The sequence below is a fragment of the Nycticebus coucang genome, chromosome 18, assembly GCF_027406575.1.
Source record: "Nycticebus coucang isolate mNycCou1 chromosome 18, mNycCou1.pri, whole genome shotgun sequence".
Lineage (NCBI taxonomy): Eukaryota > Metazoa > Chordata > Mammalia > Primates > Lorisidae > Nycticebus > Nycticebus coucang.
In genome coordinates, this window is record NC_069797.1 from 52,807,319 (window position 1) to 52,828,832 (window position 21,514).

The 21,514-nt window shown below is 42.8% G+C and overlaps 1 protein-coding gene and 1 non-coding gene across 4 annotated transcripts in view; one reads left to right on the forward strand and one right to left on the reverse strand.

Moving 5' to 3' along the window:
* Positions 1 to 21,514, reverse strand: part of CALCOCO2 (calcium binding and coiled-coil domain 2) — a 42,265-nt gene that overhangs the window by 6,540 nt on the left and 14,211 nt on the right. For 2 of the 3 annotated variants that reach the window (XM_053570126.1, XM_053570125.1), the window contains exons 2-10: positions 13,701 to 13,890; positions 8,807 to 8,906; positions 7,944 to 8,077; positions 7,037 to 7,162; positions 4,581 to 4,669; positions 4,129 to 4,198; positions 3,151 to 3,273; positions 2,893 to 2,979; positions 56 to 151 (exon numbers count right to left, since the gene is read on the reverse strand). In XM_053570126.1, coding sequence (XP_053426101.1) covers positions 56 to 151; positions 2,893 to 2,979; positions 3,151 to 3,273; positions 4,129 to 4,198; positions 4,581 to 4,669; positions 7,037 to 7,162; positions 7,944 to 8,077; positions 8,807 to 8,906; positions 13,701 to 13,880 — 1,005 coding nt within the window. In that variant the 5' untranslated portion in view covers positions 13,881 to 13,890. Of the gene's footprint in view, positions 1 to 55; positions 152 to 2,892; positions 2,980 to 3,150; positions 3,274 to 4,128; positions 4,199 to 4,580; positions 4,670 to 7,036; positions 7,163 to 7,943; positions 8,078 to 8,806; positions 8,907 to 13,700; positions 13,891 to 19,081; positions 19,104 to 21,514 lie in introns of those variants that run through there. The other variant, XM_053570123.1, reaches the window with a different exon arrangement.
* Positions 13,275 to 13,402, forward strand: LOC128571479 (small nucleolar RNA SNORA11). The gene has a single exon (XR_008375886.1). It is a non-coding gene; the product is annotated as a small nucleolar RNA SNORA11 (small nucleolar RNA).

Below are 21,514 nucleotides of genomic sequence, written 5' to 3' on the forward strand. Positions count from 1 at the left end.
CCCCACTCCTTCCCCTTAAAACCTTCGGATCTTCTACTGTCTTTCACATACTTACATCATTTTCTTTTTCTATTCTCTCTTTCTCTCTTTGCTGAGCATCATATATAATCTTGTTCTCACTCAGTCTTCTTGACAGGTCAAAGTTCTCGTCCTGTCAACAATAAAAAAAATTAAGATTAGCATCACATATGACAATGTGGGTCGAAAGTGAGAAATTGCAGAGGATCTGGCCTTCTGAAGGGGTGGGGTTGGCAGAGTGAGAAGGCAACAGGGAGGAAGGTTCTATGGGCAGGGCACTGAATTACAGAAAAGTGACTTAATAAAATGCCTGAAGGCATGAGCTGGCATCAAGATGCCGTTTCTTGTGGTTTAGCTGGGAGGATTAAGTGATCAAAGAGAGAACAAGTAAGCTTGGGGAACACCTCAAGACTAACTTCTCAGAATTATGGATCAGTGGAGCCTTGTCTAATCCCACTCAACCAGGAAAACAATCATTTTTGTTTTGAATCAACACTTCATCCAAGGAACTCTGAAGCACTAGGATTAGGTTGGCGTGATTCCCTCCCACACGTTGAGGACAAGCATCTGGGCTCAAGTTACACTGAGGAAGAAGGAATGCTGGAAGGAACCTGTCCAAGGCTGCAAAGGAGGACCCCAGACTGGGGTCTTGACCTCCCCACGGGATGGGCCAACCTAACTAGTTCCATGTTCCAGTGTTTCCCATGTCCTACCTGCATATGTACACATGCGCATACCTCAAAAACACACTTAAGCTAATCCTACTAGTTGTGGTTTTTGTTCCAAGATTTTTTATTTGAATGCTGGTGCCCAAATTGCTGTGTGCTTCTAGCCGGCCCTGAGGTAGTAATGCGAGAGGGGCTACCCGATGACAGTGCTCACTGCAGACTCCTTGTTCCCCATCCCCATTGGCTCCTGCGGGCTCTTCTGGTCCTGCTTCGCTTCCTCAAAAGGCAGAAATAAAAAAGGGCTGAGTCTGCACAGAAACCTGCTCGATGCTTACAAAAATCTTCCCTGACACCCATGGCTGATTTGAGGCCTATACTTCTGGGGTCCCCCACTCCCCCTGTTAGTTTCTGGTTTCACCCTACATCCCTCCTCTTGTGAGTAGAAAGAAAAATTTCTCTCCTCAACAAGAGTGTACAATCTTCTGGGCTCGATCTAAGAACCACCAACTTTCACACCCCTTGCCTTCCAGGGCCCCTTATCTCTGGCACCTACCAGCACAGCAGCCCTGAGTTGCCTGATCTGTTTGTGAAGTCGGTGACACTCTTTGTACTTCTCTAAGAAACAGGCTTTCCCGGCCTCTACCTTTGCCTTGAGGCGTTCCACCTCTCGCACTAACTGCTCTTCCACTTCTGTTTTCTTGTTCTTAGGCTCCTGAAGCATAAGAGTCCTTGTAGTTAGAGGCCTTTTGGATGCATGAGGAATAACAAATCGCTATCACCCAAGGAGGGAGCCCCTAGGTCTTGGAAAATCGTTTATGAAAACCAAGGAAATGCATAGCTGATGCCAGGAGGTTCAACCCTTTGAATGACTACAGGATACTTAAAACAGTAATTAATGTCTCTGCTATATCAGAGGTCATTAACACGAATGTGCCTACAGGGGCCAGGCATGCAATGTAACCGAATGAAGGAGATGAACGCAGCAAAGCAGTGAAGGCTGCAGTAAAATGCAGAGCACAGGACCCATCTGATGGGCACAGCGGCTACCCAGCACTGGGTAATACTACTGCAAAGGAATGTAGGTACATGGTGCCAAATCTTCTAATTTTTCAGAAGAAGCTGGAAATACAAAAATTTTCTGGAAAATATTTTTGGAAATATTTCCATTTTAAGATATGGGTAACTAAGGTCTAAGAAAACATCACTGAGGCCAAATAAAACATTTCTGTGGGCTGATCTTGACTTGTGAGCTGCTGATTTGCAAACTTTGCTCTACTCATTATCACGCTGAAGCACACAGCATATCTTTTTTTCCCTACTATAAGCCTACAAACATACAGTATCATTTAATAAATGACTAAATAATTGATTGGATGATATATATATGAAGTGAGTTATAATTCCAACAGCTGGATATCCCTTACATAGTAGAATTTCTTATGCCTTGAGGCCAATTCAGAAAACGGGGCTTCTAGGTACCTTTTAGCAGCACCATGAGGCCTCTTTTCCAACTATTATAGGAAATGATTAGTCAATTCGACTTTCATTATTGTATGACTGAACTCAAAATAACTTATAATGATAATTGCTAATATGTATATTAATTACAACAGAATTTGCTCTGAGTGGTATATTTTCCTGTGAGAGAACTCTTTATCACTCCCAGTCTAAGGATCTATTTACTACAACCTATTATGAAATTTAACTCTCAATATTCCTCTATTAGTCATCACACATTGGCAATGCCCACATCTCCTTTGGCAGATTCTCTGTCCTCTTGGGTAGAAAGCAAAATATCCAGAGGTAGGCCAGCCATGGTGGCTCACACCTATAGTCCTAGCATTCTGGGAGACTGAGGCAGGTGGATTACTTGAGCAAGAGTGAGACTCAGTCTCTGTTAAAAATAGAAAAACTAGCTGGGTGTAGTGGTGCATGCCTGTAGTCCTTGCTACTTGGGAGGCTGAGACAAGAGGACTGCTTGAGCCCAAGAAAGTTTGAGGTTGCTGTGAGATATGAGGCCACAGTACTCTACCCAGGATGATAGAGTGAGACTCTGTCTCAAAAATAAATAAATAAATAAAAAAGTATCCAGAGGTGAATGCTATTCCAATCTGGCTTACTTATCCTCTCCATCACCTGAAAATAGACCCTTATCCCTTCCTTTCTTTAGGCACCCTCCCACATAGCCATCCAAAGATAGACATGCCATTAACTCCTGTTGATTCTTCAGGGTAGTGGTTTCTTTTTGCTTCATCTCCTCCACCGTCTGCTCGAGCTTCTTCTGCTGCTCCCTCTGCACAAAAACAGATGTCAGTATCACTGCTGGGAGAACATGCACCAGGGAGCTAGGGAGCAAGCAGGATGCAGAGGGAGAGGCAATGGCTTTCTCTGAGGCCATTATATAGAAAGACGATGTATATTTTCTTGCAAATGCCTAAAAACGTTACTTTTTCCATGACTCTACCTGTTCAGTTAGAGTGAGAAAGAGTTGGCCATTTTCCTTTTTCAGATGCTCTAACTGTTCTGTCTTATCTTGAGCTCCCTGAATAAGCTGCTCCATTTCTTTCTCTTGAGTTGACAGCTGGACCTAAAGCAAAAATTGTGAATATAACCAAGATATAAAGGAAGAAAAACAAAACAGGAACAGTGCCTTATTTTATTTTATTTTATTTTATTTTTTGAGACAGAGCCTCAAGCTGTTGCCCTGGGTAGAGTGCTGTGGCATCACAGCTCACAGCAACCTCCAACTCCTGGGCTAAAGCTATTCTCCTGCCTCTGCCTTCCAAGTAGCTGGGACTACAGGTGCCCACCACAACACCAAGCTTTTTTTTTTTTGGTTGGAGCTATCGTTGTTGTTTGGCGGGCCGGGGCTGGATTCGAACCCTCCAGCTCAGATGTATGTGGCTGGCGCCTTAGCTGCGTGAGCCATAGGCACTGAGCCAGGAACAGTGCTTTTTAATGTAGAGTACTACAAAGAGATGTGGTTCCCTAGCAACTCCCAAATATCCCTTAAAACTCCTTTACTTTGCAGCTTTACTTTATCCCCTGAGTTTTAAATAAGCCCCTTGTTAAAGCCCTCTCTAAGGCACAGATTGCTAAGAACAATAGTTCCGCTATTTCCTTTATATTCTTTTCAGTAAGATTTTGCCTCAAATGATTAAGGTTTAATTACTGGTACAGACTGTCATCTGTCTTAAGAGCTCATAATAAATACAAATTGAGCAACTTATTAAGTTCCTTGAGGACCACAACTATGAAAAAGGGAATGGATGGGGCATTACAAGGTGCAAGGATAGAAAACATACAATGTGAAACTTAGTCGATTCTGGGAAAGGTATGTCATTAGGCATTCGCCACAATGAAATGCACCTTTCTGGGTCACCAAATTGAAGTGATCACAAGGCTAAGAAAATATCCTTTGGTAAAGTATGGCACTACCTACCTGAAGCTGATCCACTCTGATTCCCATCTTCTCATTTTCTAAGGACACCTTCTGATTTTGTTCTTTCAGTCTGTGGAGGTGAAGATGACTATGTGAAACAATTGCTGCTTCCAGGCCAGCTTCATCTGGCCTTAAATGATTTAAGGCTGGCTTGGCTCTCGGCCTGCAGAGTTATCTTACAATCTACTAGACTCCCTGGCAGTCCTGTTTTGGCTTCCTGACCCCAACCATAAGTATTCAATGCCCAAAGTTAACACTTGAATTCAGACCATTTCTCTTGACTCTTCTGATACCAATTCTCTAACCTAGAAATAAAGAGCTCATGATTCAAGGGGCCATACCTATCATTGTTCTAATGGTATTTTCTAATGAATTCCAGAAATCTAATCTTGCTCTATGTAAAAGTGTCTATTGACACAGCAGCCCCCACCCATCCAGTGGGACACACTCACTGAAGCAGTTCTGTCTCCCAACAGTCCTTCTGCTCTTTCACTTTCTGTTCCAGCTTCTTATTGATGCTCTGGAGGGTTTCTAGCTCTTCCTGTAGGTTGAAACATTATCAAAGGGAGAGACCACTTCTAAAACATTTTTTTTATTGAGCACTTAACTACATGGTCAGGTATAACATGACACAGCAGTGAACGAACAATCAAAAGGATTGATTTCCATATTAAAATGTTTTTGATAAGTTCTTCTTATGTCAAAAATGCATCTACCTTAATTTCTCTTCCACTGGAGCTTATGTTTGTCCACTAATTCATTAAACGTGTATTTACTGAGTGTCTACTACACAACAGCAGACACACAGTACACAAAACAAACAAAGCTGCTTTTCTTCTAGAACAGTGCTGTCCAATAAATTAATAAGTCACAGGGCTCGGTGCCTGTTGCTCAGTGGTACACTGGGGCTAGTGAGTTCGAACCCCACCAGGGCCTACTAAAACAACACCAACAATAACAACAACAACAAAAATAGCCAGGTGTTGTGGTGGGCACCTATAGGCCCAGCTACTACCCTGTTTCCCTGAAAATAAGACATCCTCCGAAAATAAGACCTACTTACAGGAAAGATAAGACGTCCCCTGAAAATAAGACCTAGTGCATCTCTGGGAGCACACCTTAAAATAAGACACTGCCTTATTTTCGGGGAAACAAGGTAGGAGGCTGGGGCAAGAGAATTGCTTTAGCCCAAAAGTTTGAGGTTGCTGTGAGCTGTGACGCAACAGCACTACACCAAGAGTGACATAGTGAGACTGTCTCAAAAAAAAAAAGATTGTATTTTCAGTTATTTGGATATATACCCAGACTTGATTCCACATCTTGGCGATTGTTAATTGAGCGGTAATAAACGATCTAGTACAAATACCCTTATGATAAAATGATTTTCTTCTGCTGGGTAGATAAGTGAGGGAGTTTTTGATCTGCTGTTTCCAATCTGGACCAGTTCATCCCTTCTTACGCAACCTGGTGGTTCCTACATCATATTGATGCCAAACTTAGTGGAGACACTCAATCAGCATAGTTCACTGCAGCCCAGAACTCCTAGACTCAAGTGATCCCTCCTGCTTCAACCTCCTGAGTAGCTGGAACTACACTCCTGTGCTATCATACCCAGCAATTCTCGATGTCCACATTCCAGCTTATCAGAGCAAATGTTTCCAGTTATAAATAGACTACACGCTGGGTGCAGTGGCTCACATCTGTAAATCTATAATCCTATGTTTCTGGGAGGTTGAGGCAAGACGATCACTTGAGCTCAGGGTTTGTTTTTTTTTTTTGCTGTTTTTGGCCGGGGCTGGGATTGAACCTGCCACCTCTGGCATATGGGGCCAGAGCCTTACTCCTTTGAGCCGCAGGCGCCATCTGAGCTCAGGGGTTTAAGAGGAGCCTGAATGAAAAAGAGACCCCATCTCTTCTAAGAATAGAAAAATCAGCTGGGCATCATGGTTGTCTATAGTCCCAGCTACTCAGGAAGCTGAGGCAGGAGGATCACTTGAGCCCAGGAGTTTGAGGTTACAGTGAATTTTGGTGACGCCATGCACTCTAGCCTAGGTGACAGAGTAAGACTCTGTCTCAACAAAACAAAACAAACGAAACAGGCAATGGGAAGAAATCAGTCAGACTCCATTACTAATTACCCTCCAGCCCTCAGATTACTCATCTATAAAACTGGGATAGTGGAGTGGCGCCTGTGGCACAGTCGGTAAGGCGCCGGCCCCATATGCCGAGGGTGGCGGGTTCAAACCCGGCCCCGGCCGAACTGCAACCAAAAAAATAGCCGGGCGTTGTGGCGGGTGCCTATAGTCCCAGCTACTCGGGAGGCTGAGGCAAGAGAATCGCTTAAGCCTAGGAGTTGGAGGCTGCTGTGAGCTGTGTGAGGCCACGGCACTCTACCGAGGGCCATAAAGTGAGACTCTGTCTCTACCAAAAAAAACCCAAAAAACTGGGATAGTAATAGGTTTGCTATGAAGTTTATTTTTTTTTAATTTTTTTGAGACAGAGCTGTTGCCTTGGGGACCATGCCGTGGCATCACAGCTCACAGCAACCTCCAACTCCAGGGCTCAAGCGATTCTCTTGCCCCCACCTCCCAAGTAGCTAGGACTATAGGTGCCCACAACGCCTGCCTATTTTTTTGTTGCAGCCGTCATTGTTGTTTGGTGGGCCCAGGCTGGATTTGAACCCGCCAGCTCAGGTGTATGTGGCTGGCACTTTAGCCGCTTGAGCCATAGGCGCCAAGCCAATTGCCATGAAGTTTAAAAAAATAATCCATATTTAACTGTTAGCCCCATGCCAGTTCAAAAATATTGGGAGTGAGATAACTAGCAAAACAGAAAATGGTGTTGGATAAGAAGGACCATTCAATTCCAATCTCTGTATTCTCAGTTCACCTTTAACCAGCAGCCGCACCTGCTTCCTTTGGAGCTCAGCCTGCATGTCTGAGTTCTGCTTCTGGAGGCTGACACAGCTGTCCTTCAGCTCCTGGTTTTCTTTGCAAAGCTCCTTATTTTGCTCTTCAATCTCTTCCACTTCTCCCTACAAAAAGCATACCATAAAGTATATTCAAGTCCCTCTAGTAGCAAATTTCCGTAGGCTGGGATGGTGACGGTCTCACTGAAGTGACACCTTTGTGCCCCAATTGGGAGCATCTCCTCAGCATGTAAGGGAGTGAGAGGTATGTCTGTATAACTGCAGCATTAAGCCTGACATTACCAAGAAAGATAAGCAAAAATTAAGGCCATAAAAAGATAAAAGGGGGATGAAGAAGAGTGTAGATTCTTCGTGTAGACACTTAGTATTGTCTCTCCCAGTGGACTTAGCTACTTGAGGCTGAGGACAGTGTTTGAATTCATTTTTCCTTACATCCCCAGCACCTGTCATAGCGCTAGATGAAAAACTGGTGTCATGTTAAAAGGCTAAGAAAGTAAATGAATCGAGTACTCGTGTCTGATAGGCACTGGGTTAGAATGGAGAGAGATAATAGAGACAACTACGTGGTGCTTCTTTCCTCAAAGGAGCTTACATATATTCACTGTGGCGCTAAGACGTGCAGACAGCAAGAATTAACTAGAAATGTTGAAGGGAAAATTGAATGCCAGTTGAGTTATGGAAGTTTTAGAGAAAGGAGCAATCACTTATTGTTATGACTCTTGTTAATGTTCCAAAGTCATTCCTGAGTGGTGTAAGTGGGTATTATATACATATTTTCCCAACAATATCTGTTAAATCTTCAATAAAGCCTTACTGACTCAAAATTCCACCTTATCCTTGAATTGTTACTCTTAATGAAAGGGAATTGGGTGAGATGTTTACAGACCTGAGTGGTAACAACCAGGATGTCCTCCTCATTTTCTGGACGGAATTGGAAAGGTATACTTGCTCCCCGGACTACTCCATCTTGATCCACATAGCAGAACTGGTAATACTCATCATCCTTAGGCAGGTAATAAGCTGAAAACACAACATGATTTTTAATCCAAAATAAGGTCTTTTTTTTTTTGAGACAGTCCCACTATGTCACCCTTGGTAGAGTGTCATGGCATCACAGCTCACAGCAACCTCAAACTCTCAGGCTTAAGCTATTCTCTTACCTCAGTCTCCCAAGTAGCTGGGACTACAGGTGCCCGCCACAACATCTGGCTATTTTTTGGTCGCAGTTGTCATTGTTGGTTAGCTGGCCCAGGCCGGGTTTGACCCTGCCAATCTCGGTGTATGTGGCTGGGGCCCTAGCTACTATGCTACGGGCGCCGAGCCCAAAATAAGGTCTATTTATGTAAGTAAAATTTGGGAAGTCTTATCTATCTCGGAAAGCTCTAGCTCGGCTGGGTGCAGTGGCTCACACCTATAATCCCAGCACTCTGGGAGGCAGAGGAGGTAGGATACCATGAGCTCAAGAGTTTCAGAGAACCTGAACAAGAGTGAGACCCCATTTCTACTAAAAATAAAAAAATTAGCCAGGCATTGGGGTGGGTGCCTGTAGTCCCAACTACTCAGGAGGCTGTAGGATCATTTGAACCCAGGAGTTTGAGGTTGCAGTGAGCTAGGCTGATGCGAGGGCACTCTAGCCTAGGGTAACAGAGTGAGACCCTGTCTCAAAGAAAAAAGAAAAAGAAAGCTCTAGTTTGAGGGAAAATTAGTTTTGTCTACTGTCTTCAACATCTTGGTCTGTATTTTTCTCACCTTTGAACTGGACTTCCTGTTTGGCTGATTCGTTGTTCATGTCAACAGGCAAAGTAACCCACATGAAGGTGTAATACTCACGGGTTGTCTTCCATCCCACCTACAGTGACAAGAGGGTCGCATTTAGTACCTGAAAGGGTTTAGGGGAAAATCTTTATTTGGGTTATAGGTTCTTAAAATGCATTTACTTTTTGCGTGTATGTGTTGATGATATAATAGAATGAGTTCATCGTAACAAGATTTGCACATCAGGGCTCAAATCTTGTTTGTTTCGGGGGGTACAGTGTCACTTTGTTGCTCAGTAGAGTGCTGTGGCATCACAGCTCACAACAATCTCAAACTCTTGGGTTCAAGTGATTCTTTTGCCTCAGCCTTCCGAGTAGCTGGGACTATAGGTGCCCACCACAACGCCCGGCTATTTTAGGAGACGAGGTCTCCCTCTGGCTAAGGCTGGTCTTGAACCCATGAGCTCAGGCAATCCACCTGCATTGGCCTCCCTGACTGCTAGGATTATAGGCATCAGCCATTGAGCCTGGCCCATTCAAATCTTGTTTTTTGATTTATGACAATACAACTTATGACTGACACAACTAAAAATTGGGGTGCATATACATACTTCAAAATACCAGTCCTATAAGGAAATGAGAACTGGCTTTTCAACACACAGGACAAAAACTCCAAAAATTTTATCTCCAGAAAGCATATCAGACATAGAGATGAGAGAGACTGGGGGTAAAAGGTCTGGGATTATGAACCCTGATCCTCTTACACCTTACACAGTCTCACAACTTCTAAATCAGGAAACTCTTCTGACTTTCCCTTTCAGCCTTGTCATAGGCCAACCTGGCTATTCCACTGCATTTAAAATATGCATCCTTTTGAATAATGTGTGTGTTGGGGCAGCGGGACAAGAGGGTTCTTAGATTACAAGGCATCTGATACGAGAGTCCAGGTCTATCTAGTTTTCTTCCTTTACTGTTTTGCTTAATGAAGGCTTTTTGGTGATAAAGATATGAACAACAATCTGGTAGTCATAAAGACCTCTTCTAGGTATTGAATGCAATAAATCATAAGACGTAAGGTTACAGCAAAATATGCCTCAGAGCAGAAAGCTGGCTAAGTGGAAAATATTCTCACTAAATGTGAAGGGGGTAAAAGATTGCTCAAATCTTATGTGGAAGATAAAAGCACACCAGAGAATAGAAAGGAAGCCATTGTATCTTCAAGGGGACAACACTCAGCAAATGAGAAGGAAAATTACATTTATTGCCATATTTTGACCCTGCCTGTGCCCAGTGGGATGACAAAGAACTATAAATAAACTCCATTTTTATATATTAAGGAATCAGAGCAGGGTTGAAAAGGCTACACCAAAAGCTCATCAGAACATCCTGGGGCACGTTTTAGAGTCTCATTAATACACACCCCAGTGCCATAAGCATCTCTGAGCCACGGCAGCCTGCAGTGGTCCAGGAAGCAGGAGTTTTATGGAGTTCTCATTCACATCCTGGAGTTTCTTAATGCGCTTTGACCAGGAAGGCTAAGAATTACTGCTGTCTTAGAAAGAGGAAACTACTTCTAGCCACTTGCAATTTCTGTCCTTGGCTCCTCCACTTGAGTAGTCCTAGTCCCAGGCTACCTTACAAACATTTTAAACGCTCAGGCAGGAGTATACACTGAAGGAAGGAAAGCTGACTCCTACCTGCTTTAGGCGCCATCACTGGTGGTAGCTTTCACAATATTGAGAAGGGGTAACATATTGCACGTATTAAAAAACATTTACTGAGTGCCTATTCAGTGCCAGGAATTACCAGTGTTAGGGGAGATGAGGAGTTGAAGAATCGTCTGATTAAGGCTACAGTGAAAGAACACTGGGGAGAGCTTTAGAAGTGAGATATGAAGGGTAAAACTTTCCAGTCAACTCTTCATTCTCTAATTTACCATCTGTTGTTCAAATGAATTCGGGAGAACAGAGGAGAAAAAGCAGAGGTTTGGGAGTCAAACAAACTTGCTTTTCTATTTAGTGTGAGACCTTGAGAAAGTCACCATTTCTCAAAGATACTCATTTTACTCACTTGTGCACAAGAGATATTACTCCCCACTTCAGGGGCTGTTGTGTTGTGAGAATTAAATTAGAAAACACATATACACACACACAATCTCGACAAAGGCTCAGCACACAGTATGTCCTCAGGACAGGTGTTCAAGTCAATAGCTTTATGGACAATGGACATTGGAGGCCATTTTTTTTTTTGGTTAACCATTATTTCTTTATTGGGGTTTGGTAATAGCCTCTGAAATCTATGAAGCATTCCAAATGCAGATGCTTTTTTTTTTTTTAATGCTTTTAAACACAGGGTTTTTATTTTATTTTATTTTTGTAGAGACAGAGTCTTACTTTGTCCCCCTCGGTAGAGTGCCGTGGCATCACAACTCACAGCAACCTCCAGCTCTTGGGCTTAGGCAATTCTCTTGCCTCAGCCTCCTGAGTAGCTGGGACTACAGGCGCCTGACACAATGCTCAGCTATTTTTTTGTTGTTGCAGTTTGGCCGGGGCCAGGTTTGAACCCACCACCCTCGGGATATGGGGCCGGTACCCTACTCACTGAGCCACAGGTGCTGCCCAAACATGGGGTTTTTAAAAGCATGAGATTTTTTTCTTTTTTAAAACCAGCTCTTTGTAGGTCTGGCAGAGAAAAGTATGAGATTTTCATTTGGTTTATGGTGAAGGCCTCACTGGCAGTTCCTAAGTGCTTAGAAAACACAACTGGTCTAAACAAAACAAGAATGTAACAGTGTTCAAAAAAAAAAGTTTACAGAACACATTTCAAAGCCTAGTAATTTTTGAGTCATTCTCTCTTTTTTTTTTTTTAGAGACAGAGTCTCACTTTATCACTCTCGGTAGAGTACAGTGGCATCACAGCTCACAGCAACCTCCAACTCCTGGGTTTAGGTGATTCTCTTGCCTCCCGAGTAGCTGGGACTACAGGCACCCGCGACAATGCCCAGCTATTTTTTTGTTGCAGTTTGGCCGGGGCTGGGTTTGAAGGTTTGAACCCACCACCCTCGGTATTATGGGGCCGGCACCGTACCCACAGAGCCACAGGTGCCACACAAGTCATTTTCTTTTTTAACCACCTATATCTGCACTGTCCAATATGATAACCATTAGCCACATCAGGCTACTTAAATAATTAAAATTAAATACAATTTAAAATCCAGTTAGTCACACTAGCCACATTTTAAGTGCTTAACAGCCACCTGTGGCTAGTTGTTTCTGTACTGGACAGCAAATGTATACACACCTCCACAGCAGAAAATTCTACTGGGCAATGCTGATCTACGTTTTGCCACATATGGAGAAGAAGAAAAACAACTACCATCTGCTTTTCAAGTAGAAAACACTCTGGGTGTGTGAGTTGTCTTTGTTAAAATAACCTTTAGCCTGATGATTCAATATCCTGCAGTGTTGGGAGCTGTATTTCTCTACCTCCACAGTCTTGTTACTCCAGCTTCTAGTCCTCCATCAATAAGCTTGATATTCCAAACAAGTAAGAGACGTGAAATTCAACAAGGGATGTAAATAAACAAAGTTCCTTCACAGTGCAGTCACTGATGTCTGGTTTCAGGATGAACAGCATTGGCAAACAGGAATAAGACATATTAATTTGTCAAACCAAAGGTCACTGACATTGGGACTCACCAGCGTAAATTACTTAAATTTGACCTTTATTTCCTGTCTTTGAAAATAGGCAGATTTGTCATTATGGGTGTGAGAGATGAGTAAGAGGGGGAGACAGATAGGAGGGGGAAGGGGACGTAGAGAATAGGTTAATTAAAATTTTAAAATACCGTTTCTGTACTTAAACCAACAGAATGATTAGACACTGGAAGAGGTCACTGAGGGAGCTCATCATAAACTTGATATCCTTGGACATCTTTACAAAGTAGTGAGATGGACTTGTTCAGGAATAAATTTTTTGGATGCGGATATCAGACCAGATAACTTCTCAACATTCTTTCCAGATTTGTGATATTCATATTAAAACAAAGTAAACACTGCACCAAGTAAAGAAGTAATATTTAATGTCATAGAAATTACATAAGGGGTCACCTATCTCAGGCAAGTCACATGTAAATATTTCAAAATAGGATTTTTTTTTGAGACAGAGTTTCATATGTCACCCTTGGTACAGTGTCGTGGTGTCACTGCTTGGGCTTAAGCAATTCTGTTGCCTCAGCCTCCCAAGTAGCTGGGACTACAGGCACTCGTCAAAACACTCAGCTATTTTTGTTGCAGTTGTCATTGTTGTTTATCTGGCCTGGGCTGCGTTTGAACCCGCCAGCCTTGGTGTATGTGGCTGGTGCTGTAATCACTGTACTATGGGCGCCAAGCCCAAAATAGGATCATTTTAAAAGCATTTCTAGAAATGCTTTCACAAGTTAGTTACTTAGAAGTTAAGCCAGAATGGTGTACTCAGAGCAAGGGGTCTGAAGAATGGCTCCTCTGTTTATAACACACCCAACAGGAATCTGAGGTCATTGTCTTGAGGGGCACTAAACTTGTGGCTCCCTCTGAACACATTCCTTATGTGTGAAAAAAAAAAAAAAAGAAAGAAAGAAAAAAAGCCTTTCAGTTTGGTTTTCAAAAAGCATAATAAAACTCGGGGGTAATACGATTTGATACTTTATTTTACTTGAGACTAAAATTTGAGTCCCACAGCACACACTGGTGAGTTAAGAGCAAAGGGCAAGGGAACTTAAGATTTTAAAATTGGCCACACATAATATACTAAGTACAAAATGCTTCTAATACACACAGAGGGTCACACACTTAGGTAACTAAGATTTACCTCTAGCTCCCAGATCACTTGGTAATAAATTAGCCACTTACTCTAAAGATACCAATCCAATCCTTTCGTCGGGGGATGAAATGCTGGGTGAGGGTGTAAAAGCACGTGATGTCCCCTCCAGGGACGTAGAACTTTTCCACATTGTTAAAGATGACCTGAGAGAAATGACAGTGTTCCAGCAAGACAGCTGATGTGGGGGGATCTTCCATTATATTTTCCATGGTGGGGGTCCTGTTATGAAATATGGAATAGAGTATAAGGTTCAAAAAGGGTTGTTTGAAATGTTGGCAATTTCTGGGCTCTCGTCCAGGGAACATTCTGTTCAAACCCAACTCTGGAAAAGCAAGATCCTGACAAGTATGAAGATCACACAACTTGGTTTCTGTTTCACTTTGAGCCATTTTACATTCACAACTTCCTACACTAGTAGAACTTTCTGAGCCTATCCCTGACCTCTTCACCACAGGAACCACTAACTCTAATTCTCTGCTTATAACTACTTTGTTCCCCTTTCTCTAAATGCCTTGAATAAACAAGGCAGCCTAGAGAAAACAGCCTGAGTGGAAATTGTTAGGCTTAAATTCTAGATTTTCTTTCTTTCTTTTTTTTATGAGACAGAGCCTCAAGCTGTTGCCCTGGGTAGAGGGCTGTGGCATCACAGCTCACAGCAACCTCCAACTCCTGGACTCAAGCGATTCTCCTGCCTCTGTCTCCCAAGTAGCTGGGACTACAGGCGCCCGCTGCAACACCTGGCTATTTTTCAGTTGCAGCTGTCATTGTTTGGCAGGCCCGGGATGGATTTGAACCCACCAGCTCAGACGTATGTGGCTGGTGCCTTAGCTGCATGAGCCACAGGCACCGAGCCAAATTCTAGATTTTTCATCTCAACAAGCTCTATGATTTTAAGAAAGTCAGTCTCTCTGGATTTCAGCTTTTCCATTCATTCCATTTATCTATAATAATAATTATTATTATTTTTTGAGACAGTCTTCCTTTGTCGCCCTCAGTAGAGTGCTGTAAACTCAAAGCAACTCAGACTCTTGGGCTCAAGTGATCCTGTTGCCTCAGCATTCCCAAGTACCTGGGACTACAGGTGCCTGCCACAATGCCCAGCGGTTTTTTGAGATGGGGATCTCACTCTTGCTCAGGCTAATCTCAAACTCCTGAGCTCAGATAATCTACCCGCCCTGGCCTCCAAGAATGCTAGGATTACAGGCATGAGCCACTGTGGCCAGCTTCATTTATCTATAATTACTGAGTCCCTGTATAAATAAAACACTGTTGGGAGCCAGGGATGGGAATGGGAAGAAAGGAATGAGAGAAGATTATGTGACATGCAGTGGTGACAAGCGTGGGTTCTGAAATCAGAATGATGGAGTTCAAATTCCAGCTTCACTACCTACTAAATTTGTGACGTTGGGAAATTTCCTTAATTGACTAGGCTCTGAGTTTTTTTCATCTGTAAAACAGGGCTAATAAACACCCAATCAGTTTTTTTTGTGAGGCCTAAGTGAAATAATGTGAAGTGTCCGACCCTTAAATCAGTGCCTGCCATAGAGTAGGCACTTCACACAAAGTTGAATGACAGAATAAAGTACTTTGCACAGAGCCTGCACAAAGAAGAGTTTAACAGATGTTAGTGATTATCACCGATACCGTCTTTGCCCTAAAACAAATCCCTATCTAATATAGAGGACAGATGAGTATACAAACGACTGCTAAATGAATGAATAAAATAAATAGTGCAGGATGCTCTGCAGTTCAAAGGAGGGAGATGAAACTGGCTGGGAAAATAAAAAACAGCTTCAGGGAAAGAGTAAGATCTTAGACGAGTCCTCAAAGAAGATTAGGATTTTGACAAGTGGGTTTGTGAGTGAGGGCATTCCAGGTGAAGGAAACAGCATAAGCCACAGCAAAGAAAAAGAAAAATGCAGTGTTAGGGAGTCACCAAGAAAGTTTGGATCCCTATCTATAAAACAGGGATAATAATCTGTGTTGTGCCTTTCTAGATCACAAGATGGATAAAATGTCATCAAGAACAGGAAACTAGGGTGGTGCCTGTGGCTCAGTGAGTAGGGCGCCAGCCCCATATATGGAGGGTGACGGGTTCAAACCCAGCCCCAGCCAAACTGTAACAACAACAACAACAACAAAAATAGCTGGGCGTTGTGGCAGGCGCCTGTAGTCCCAGCTACTCGGGAGGCTAAGATAAAAGAATAGCTCAAGTCCAAGAGTTGGAGGTTGCTGCGAGCTGTGACGCCACAGCACTCTACCAAGGGTGATAAAGTGAGACTCTGTATCTACAAAAAAAAAAAAAAAAGAACAGGAAACTAGGCAGTTTCCCCAGCTACTTGAGAGGCTGAGGTGGGGAACAGCTTGAGGTCAGGAGTTAAAAGTCCAATCTGGGCAACATAATGAGACTCTGTCTTTTAAAAAAAGAAAAGAAAAAGAAAAAAAGGAAACTATTTTGGAGGTAAAAGCAATACATAAAAGAAACAAAGTGTTTTGAATTATTGACACCTGATACTCCCTGTCCCTCAAACAAGTTTTTCTTCTCTTTTTTAAAATTTTATTCTTTTAAAGATGGGGTCTTGCTATGTTGCCCAGACTACAGTGCCACTGCCCTCAGCCTAGATCACAGCGACCTCAAACGCCTGAGCTCAAGTGATCCTCCTACTTCAGCCTCCCAAGCAGTAGGGACTATAGGTGCCCACCATAACACCCGGCTAATTTTTTTCTATTCTTAGTAGAGAACTGGTTTCGCTCTTGCTCAGGCTGGTCTGGAACTCCTGACTTCAAGCTATCCTCCCACCACGGCCTCCCAGAGTGCTAGGATTATAGGCGTGAGCCACTATTTCCGGCCACATGCACCATCTTCTAAATGCCCGGCAGGCCTAATAATTAGTGAACACATGATTCACAGCCCAGGGTTTTACTAGGTGTTTATAAAAACTCAACTGTGTTTTGTTCTGCTGTCACACCACAACCACCACCAACACAGATTTCTATAACTGGGTGCGGGGCAGTTGGGTGTAACTCCCATTGAAAGCTAGCGCTGTCTATCTAGACATAGTGTCAGATCCCACAGATCCAGGGCTCAGCCCCCAAGACTGTCCCTCTCCCCACACAAACAAGTTGCAAATTTCTTCCTCCACAACTTCTGATCGACCTTCTTTGGGTTCAATTAATTTGCTGGAGGGACTCAACAGTACTAAGGGACATGCTTATATTTACCAGCTTGTTACAAAGGATACAGTCAAGAGATATGTAACGTGAAGTAGGGGAAAGGCAAACAGGCCTCCATGCTCTCTCCAGGAGCACCACCCTCCACGTTTTCAGCTAGCTCTGAAGGGCCTTTTATGGAGACTTTGTTTCTTCTAAATCCTCAGAAGTCAGTTTTTGCCCAAAGAAGACAATGGGACCCGGGCACTGAACTGTCTGTTCTAGGGATTGAGCTGAGGAACTAAGAAATGCACTCACTTTCTTGTTTGTGACACAGTTTAGCCACATCCTCAACCTCAAACCTCAAAACAGTTTTTCAAAGGTGAAGGAGGAGTCACGTTCCAGTCCAGGTCAAGGCTTTTCCCTACCGTAAACTCTGATGCACGTTTCTCTTGGATGCTATGGGAGGGTGGGCAGAGACGTTTCTTAGCTTGCAGACCCTTTAATTCCTAGTAGTCTCCAGTCATGTCGAGGCCAGCATGTCTAGTCTGTTATAATCTTGGAGCACAAACTTATCTGAGCATATAAAATGACTTAATTTATCCTCTGACTGTGGATCATGAAGAACTGTGGATCACAGTTTATCCCCTGACTATGGATCCTTAATTTATCCTCTAACTGTGGATCATTCAGGTAAGAGTGATTTCAGGACCTGCCCCTCAATTAACCTAAGAATTTTTTAGAGACAGAGTCTCACTTTGTTGCCCTCAGTAGAGTGCTGTGACGTCATAGCTCACAGCAACCTCCAGCTTTTGGGTTCAAGCGATTCTCTTGCCAGGTGCCCGCCACAACCCCTGGCAATTTTTTTGTTGCAGTTTGGCCAGGGCCTGGTTTGAACCCACCACCCTTGGTACATGGGGCCGGTGCCCTACTCACCGAGCCACAGGTGCTGCCCAATTAACCTGAGAATCTTATGCCCAGTCTTTTTCCTTCCCTGCATTATATACACAGCACAGTGTCTAAGGCATAGCAATCCCCGATTACTATGCCTTATGTTTATTTGTTATGCCTATGTTTATTTGTTATTGTTGAATAAACGAATGAACAGATATGCACTTCATTCATCAAACTGCGAAAAAAGAAGGGACTCTGTAGGTAGGTTAGGGTGACTCTGGGGTTCAGAGTTCTTTTTTGTTTTTTTAGTCTTGCTTTTAAATTGATGGCTACACTTGGGGAAGTTGCTGTTTCTCTTTTCTAAAACAGGGTGAGGAGGGGCTGGATGCGGTGGCTTATGCCTATAATCCTAGCACTCTGGGAGGCCGAGGTGGGAGGATTGCTTGAGCTCACAGGTTTGAGACCAGCCTGAGCAAGAACAAGACCCCATCTCTAAAATAGGTGGGTGCTGTGGTGGGCGCCTGTAGTCCCGGCTACTCGGGAGGCTGAAGCTAAAGAATTGCTTGAGCTCAAGTTTGAGGATGCGGCAAGCTATGACGCCATGGCACTCTACTGAGGGCAACAAAGTGAGACTCTGTCTCAAATAAATAAATAAATAAATAAAATAAAATAAAGTAAATAAATAAAACAGAGTGAGGAGATGATAAGCTCTCTAAGTGTTAAGTCAATTCTTGGTATGGCTGGTTCAAGTAGCATGGTGCCAAAAAAACAGAAAGCACAGATTTGATTTCCTTAAGAACCCATCAAATTCACACTCAGTTACCCACCTTCCACACACTCAAACTCTAGCAAGCTGTTTTGCAAACAGATGCCACTCCGAAAGGCAAGACCAGCCAAGGACATGGGTGGTTTAGTACAGCCTCTCTTTTCTTACTAGAAAAACAACCAATCTAAGTTTTTCAGAGTACTGAGAAAAGGACAGCGCATCTATACAAAATGACATGAAGGAGCTCACATTCTGAGGCTTGAGAGTATAGTCAAAGGAAACTCTGTCTCTTTTCATTCATCTGCAAACCTAATTATCTACGTGAAAAAGTCAACCGCTTTTGTTCCTTCCATATCAAAAATGCAAGAGACTCCATGAAATTTCCTATTTCAAAGATCTTATTCTCTTCCCATAAAGGATTCAAAGGACATACAATAGCATTCTGGAAATAAAGGTTAAAATTCTCCTCTGCCAAAACTAGAGAAGGGGTTGAGGAGGCCGGTAGACTGGAGAACAACAGTGCCTTTCCTTCTCTCCCTTTTACTGAGCTGAGGACCAAGGGCCATGGGCAAACCTACAGCATGACCATACAATACCAACCTGGACCAGGTCAGTGAGAAGTATTCCATTCAGCTTTTCCTGGAGGGATGGCATCTGCTGAGTTTTAAGGCCAGTGATCCTTAAAGCCTTTCCTTTCTCACAGTGATAAAATTCCCTGGGAGAAATGGGCTCCAGCAATGGCTTGGGAAATTATCTTTCTAACAAACTACCTAGAAATGAATGTTTGTGAAAGGTGAGGGAAGGAAGATACAAAATTTAAGCATTAACTTCCTTCCTATTTAACCACTTTCCCACTACAGAACCTATATATCATCTTCTTCTAATTTGACAGTAATCATATAGGCAAGGAAGAAAGAAGAAGTACATGAAGAGCAAAAGTTAAATTTAGACGCCTGGAGAGCTACTGAATTATGAAAAATCAGTGGGATGAATTAGGTTCCCTAGAAATTATAAAATGGTATTCCAGCTAATTCCTTACTTGTACCCCCAAATCAAAGACTGACCACAGAAGGAGTGGGAAGGGAAAACAAATAGCTATTTTTAAAAGCAAAACAATCAAGCATGGGAAAATACTGCACAGATTCCACAAACTGTCAGAGGCACTTTACTTGGCATCTGACACAGTTGCTCCAGCTCGGTTTCTAAAAGATTAGGGTCCTCAGAGGAGCTAGCAATAATAGGAATGTATTTTAAAATGACTCCCTTGAATTGGCTCGTAGCTTCTAAGAAAACCTGACACATTTTCATCTAATGAGCTCTTCAAGCCTAATATACTACTCCCAGGACTGTCTCCACTAGGGTATATAGATTCTCTTATGTCTTCCCGTACAAAAGGACAGTCAGTTCTATTTCTGCTCTTTTTAAGCTAATCTGCAAACTACACTGATAAGCTTTTTAGCAGAAAATTTTTATGATGCCCAACAGTTTAACATTAGTCTGTATCAGTGAGCGCATGATACAAAACACAAGAGAAATGAACTTTGTATTAGTTCGCAGAATGAAATGAAATGCTTCTACAACCGAGAGAGAAATGCAAATCAATTCTTGATTTGGGAGCAGTACAAAGATAAGTCAAACTCACATTTACTCCTTCACCCTTCTGTTTACTTTCTAAACTATTAGCAATTAGCAAAATGGATGAACTCATTTGAATTCCATTCCTTCCTGGCCCTGGCAGAGAAGCTTACACATAACTACCCTTAGAGAACACTGGCAGTGGATGCTATGGCTGTGTAGAGGGCCCTGACACATGTAGTAAAAGCAAAGACACAATCACTGGTCCTCAAATTATCGAGCCACTTGCTCTAGTCCAAAATTTCCAAGTTCATTCTAGTGCCTTACCTAAAATGTTTCAGAGTACCTTATAAAAATGTTACTCCCCTCCCCAGGAACCCTTTAACACTGTATGTTAACAACTGTTTTAACCGGCTGTCCAGTTAAAGGGAAGAACAGAAAAATTGTTCTGGGACATGAGATGCAGGCAACTGAAAGAAGCCGTGAAAAGCTCAAAGCTGTGTATGAAATCTCCATCTTAGTGAGACTTTCCACCTTTTTCCTTGAAGGGGGTGACTCTACTATGCCATTTCTCTGTAACATGAGTAGTAGCAGTGTTTGTGTGGTGAAAAGGGGACTAGGCTAGGGGCCAAGGGACTTGGGTTCTTGTTTTAATTCTGCCACCAGCTAGCTCTGAAACCTTGGTCAAGTCACACTACATCCTTTTGGCCTCTGTTTCCTCATCAGTAAAATGTGTGGCTAAGGCTAGAAAATCTCTAATCTCTCTTTCCAGCTGTAAGCTGATTCTAAGTGAAAGAGTTCATTTTAACTGTCTCCTTTTTCATCTAAGAAAATAAGGATGCAAGACAGTCTTACCAAAAAGTACAGCCAAAATTTTAAAAGAGCCCCAGATGTACTATCTGATTTAAAAGACAATAGGACTTGTCAGTGCCAAGTAATTCAGGATTACCAACTACCCTTTTCAAGGTCCTTTCCACTCCACAGCTGTCATGTCTGCTAAAGGATAAAATTTCAAGGCCCTCTGAAAATACCAGGGAAACTGGGCCATCTAGATATTCTTTAATTATGTGTTCTACATAAGCTAAACGACCTGCTGCAAAAAGTCCTTTGCTTTAAATGGTTTTTGCAACAGTGGAGAAGTTATAAAAATCATCTGTATTATTCTGCTCATGGCCACTTGTTGGCTTGCATCTAGAACAAAGAATCCAAGCAACAGGAAAAAGATAACACGTCCCGTGGGGTTGAAATCATACGTAAGTGGGAACATTAGCCCCTAAACTAAAATTAGGTTAATGGTGGCGGGGTGGGGGTGGGGGTGGGGCAATGGGAAATCAACTGTAAAGAAGCAGGGTGCTACACCTCTTTTCCTTCTAGGCTGCCTAGAACATGTCTTCTGCAATTGCAGAATGCAAACGGTAAGGGGTTTTGTGAGTCAAACCTACTCGTAGAGAGGGAAAC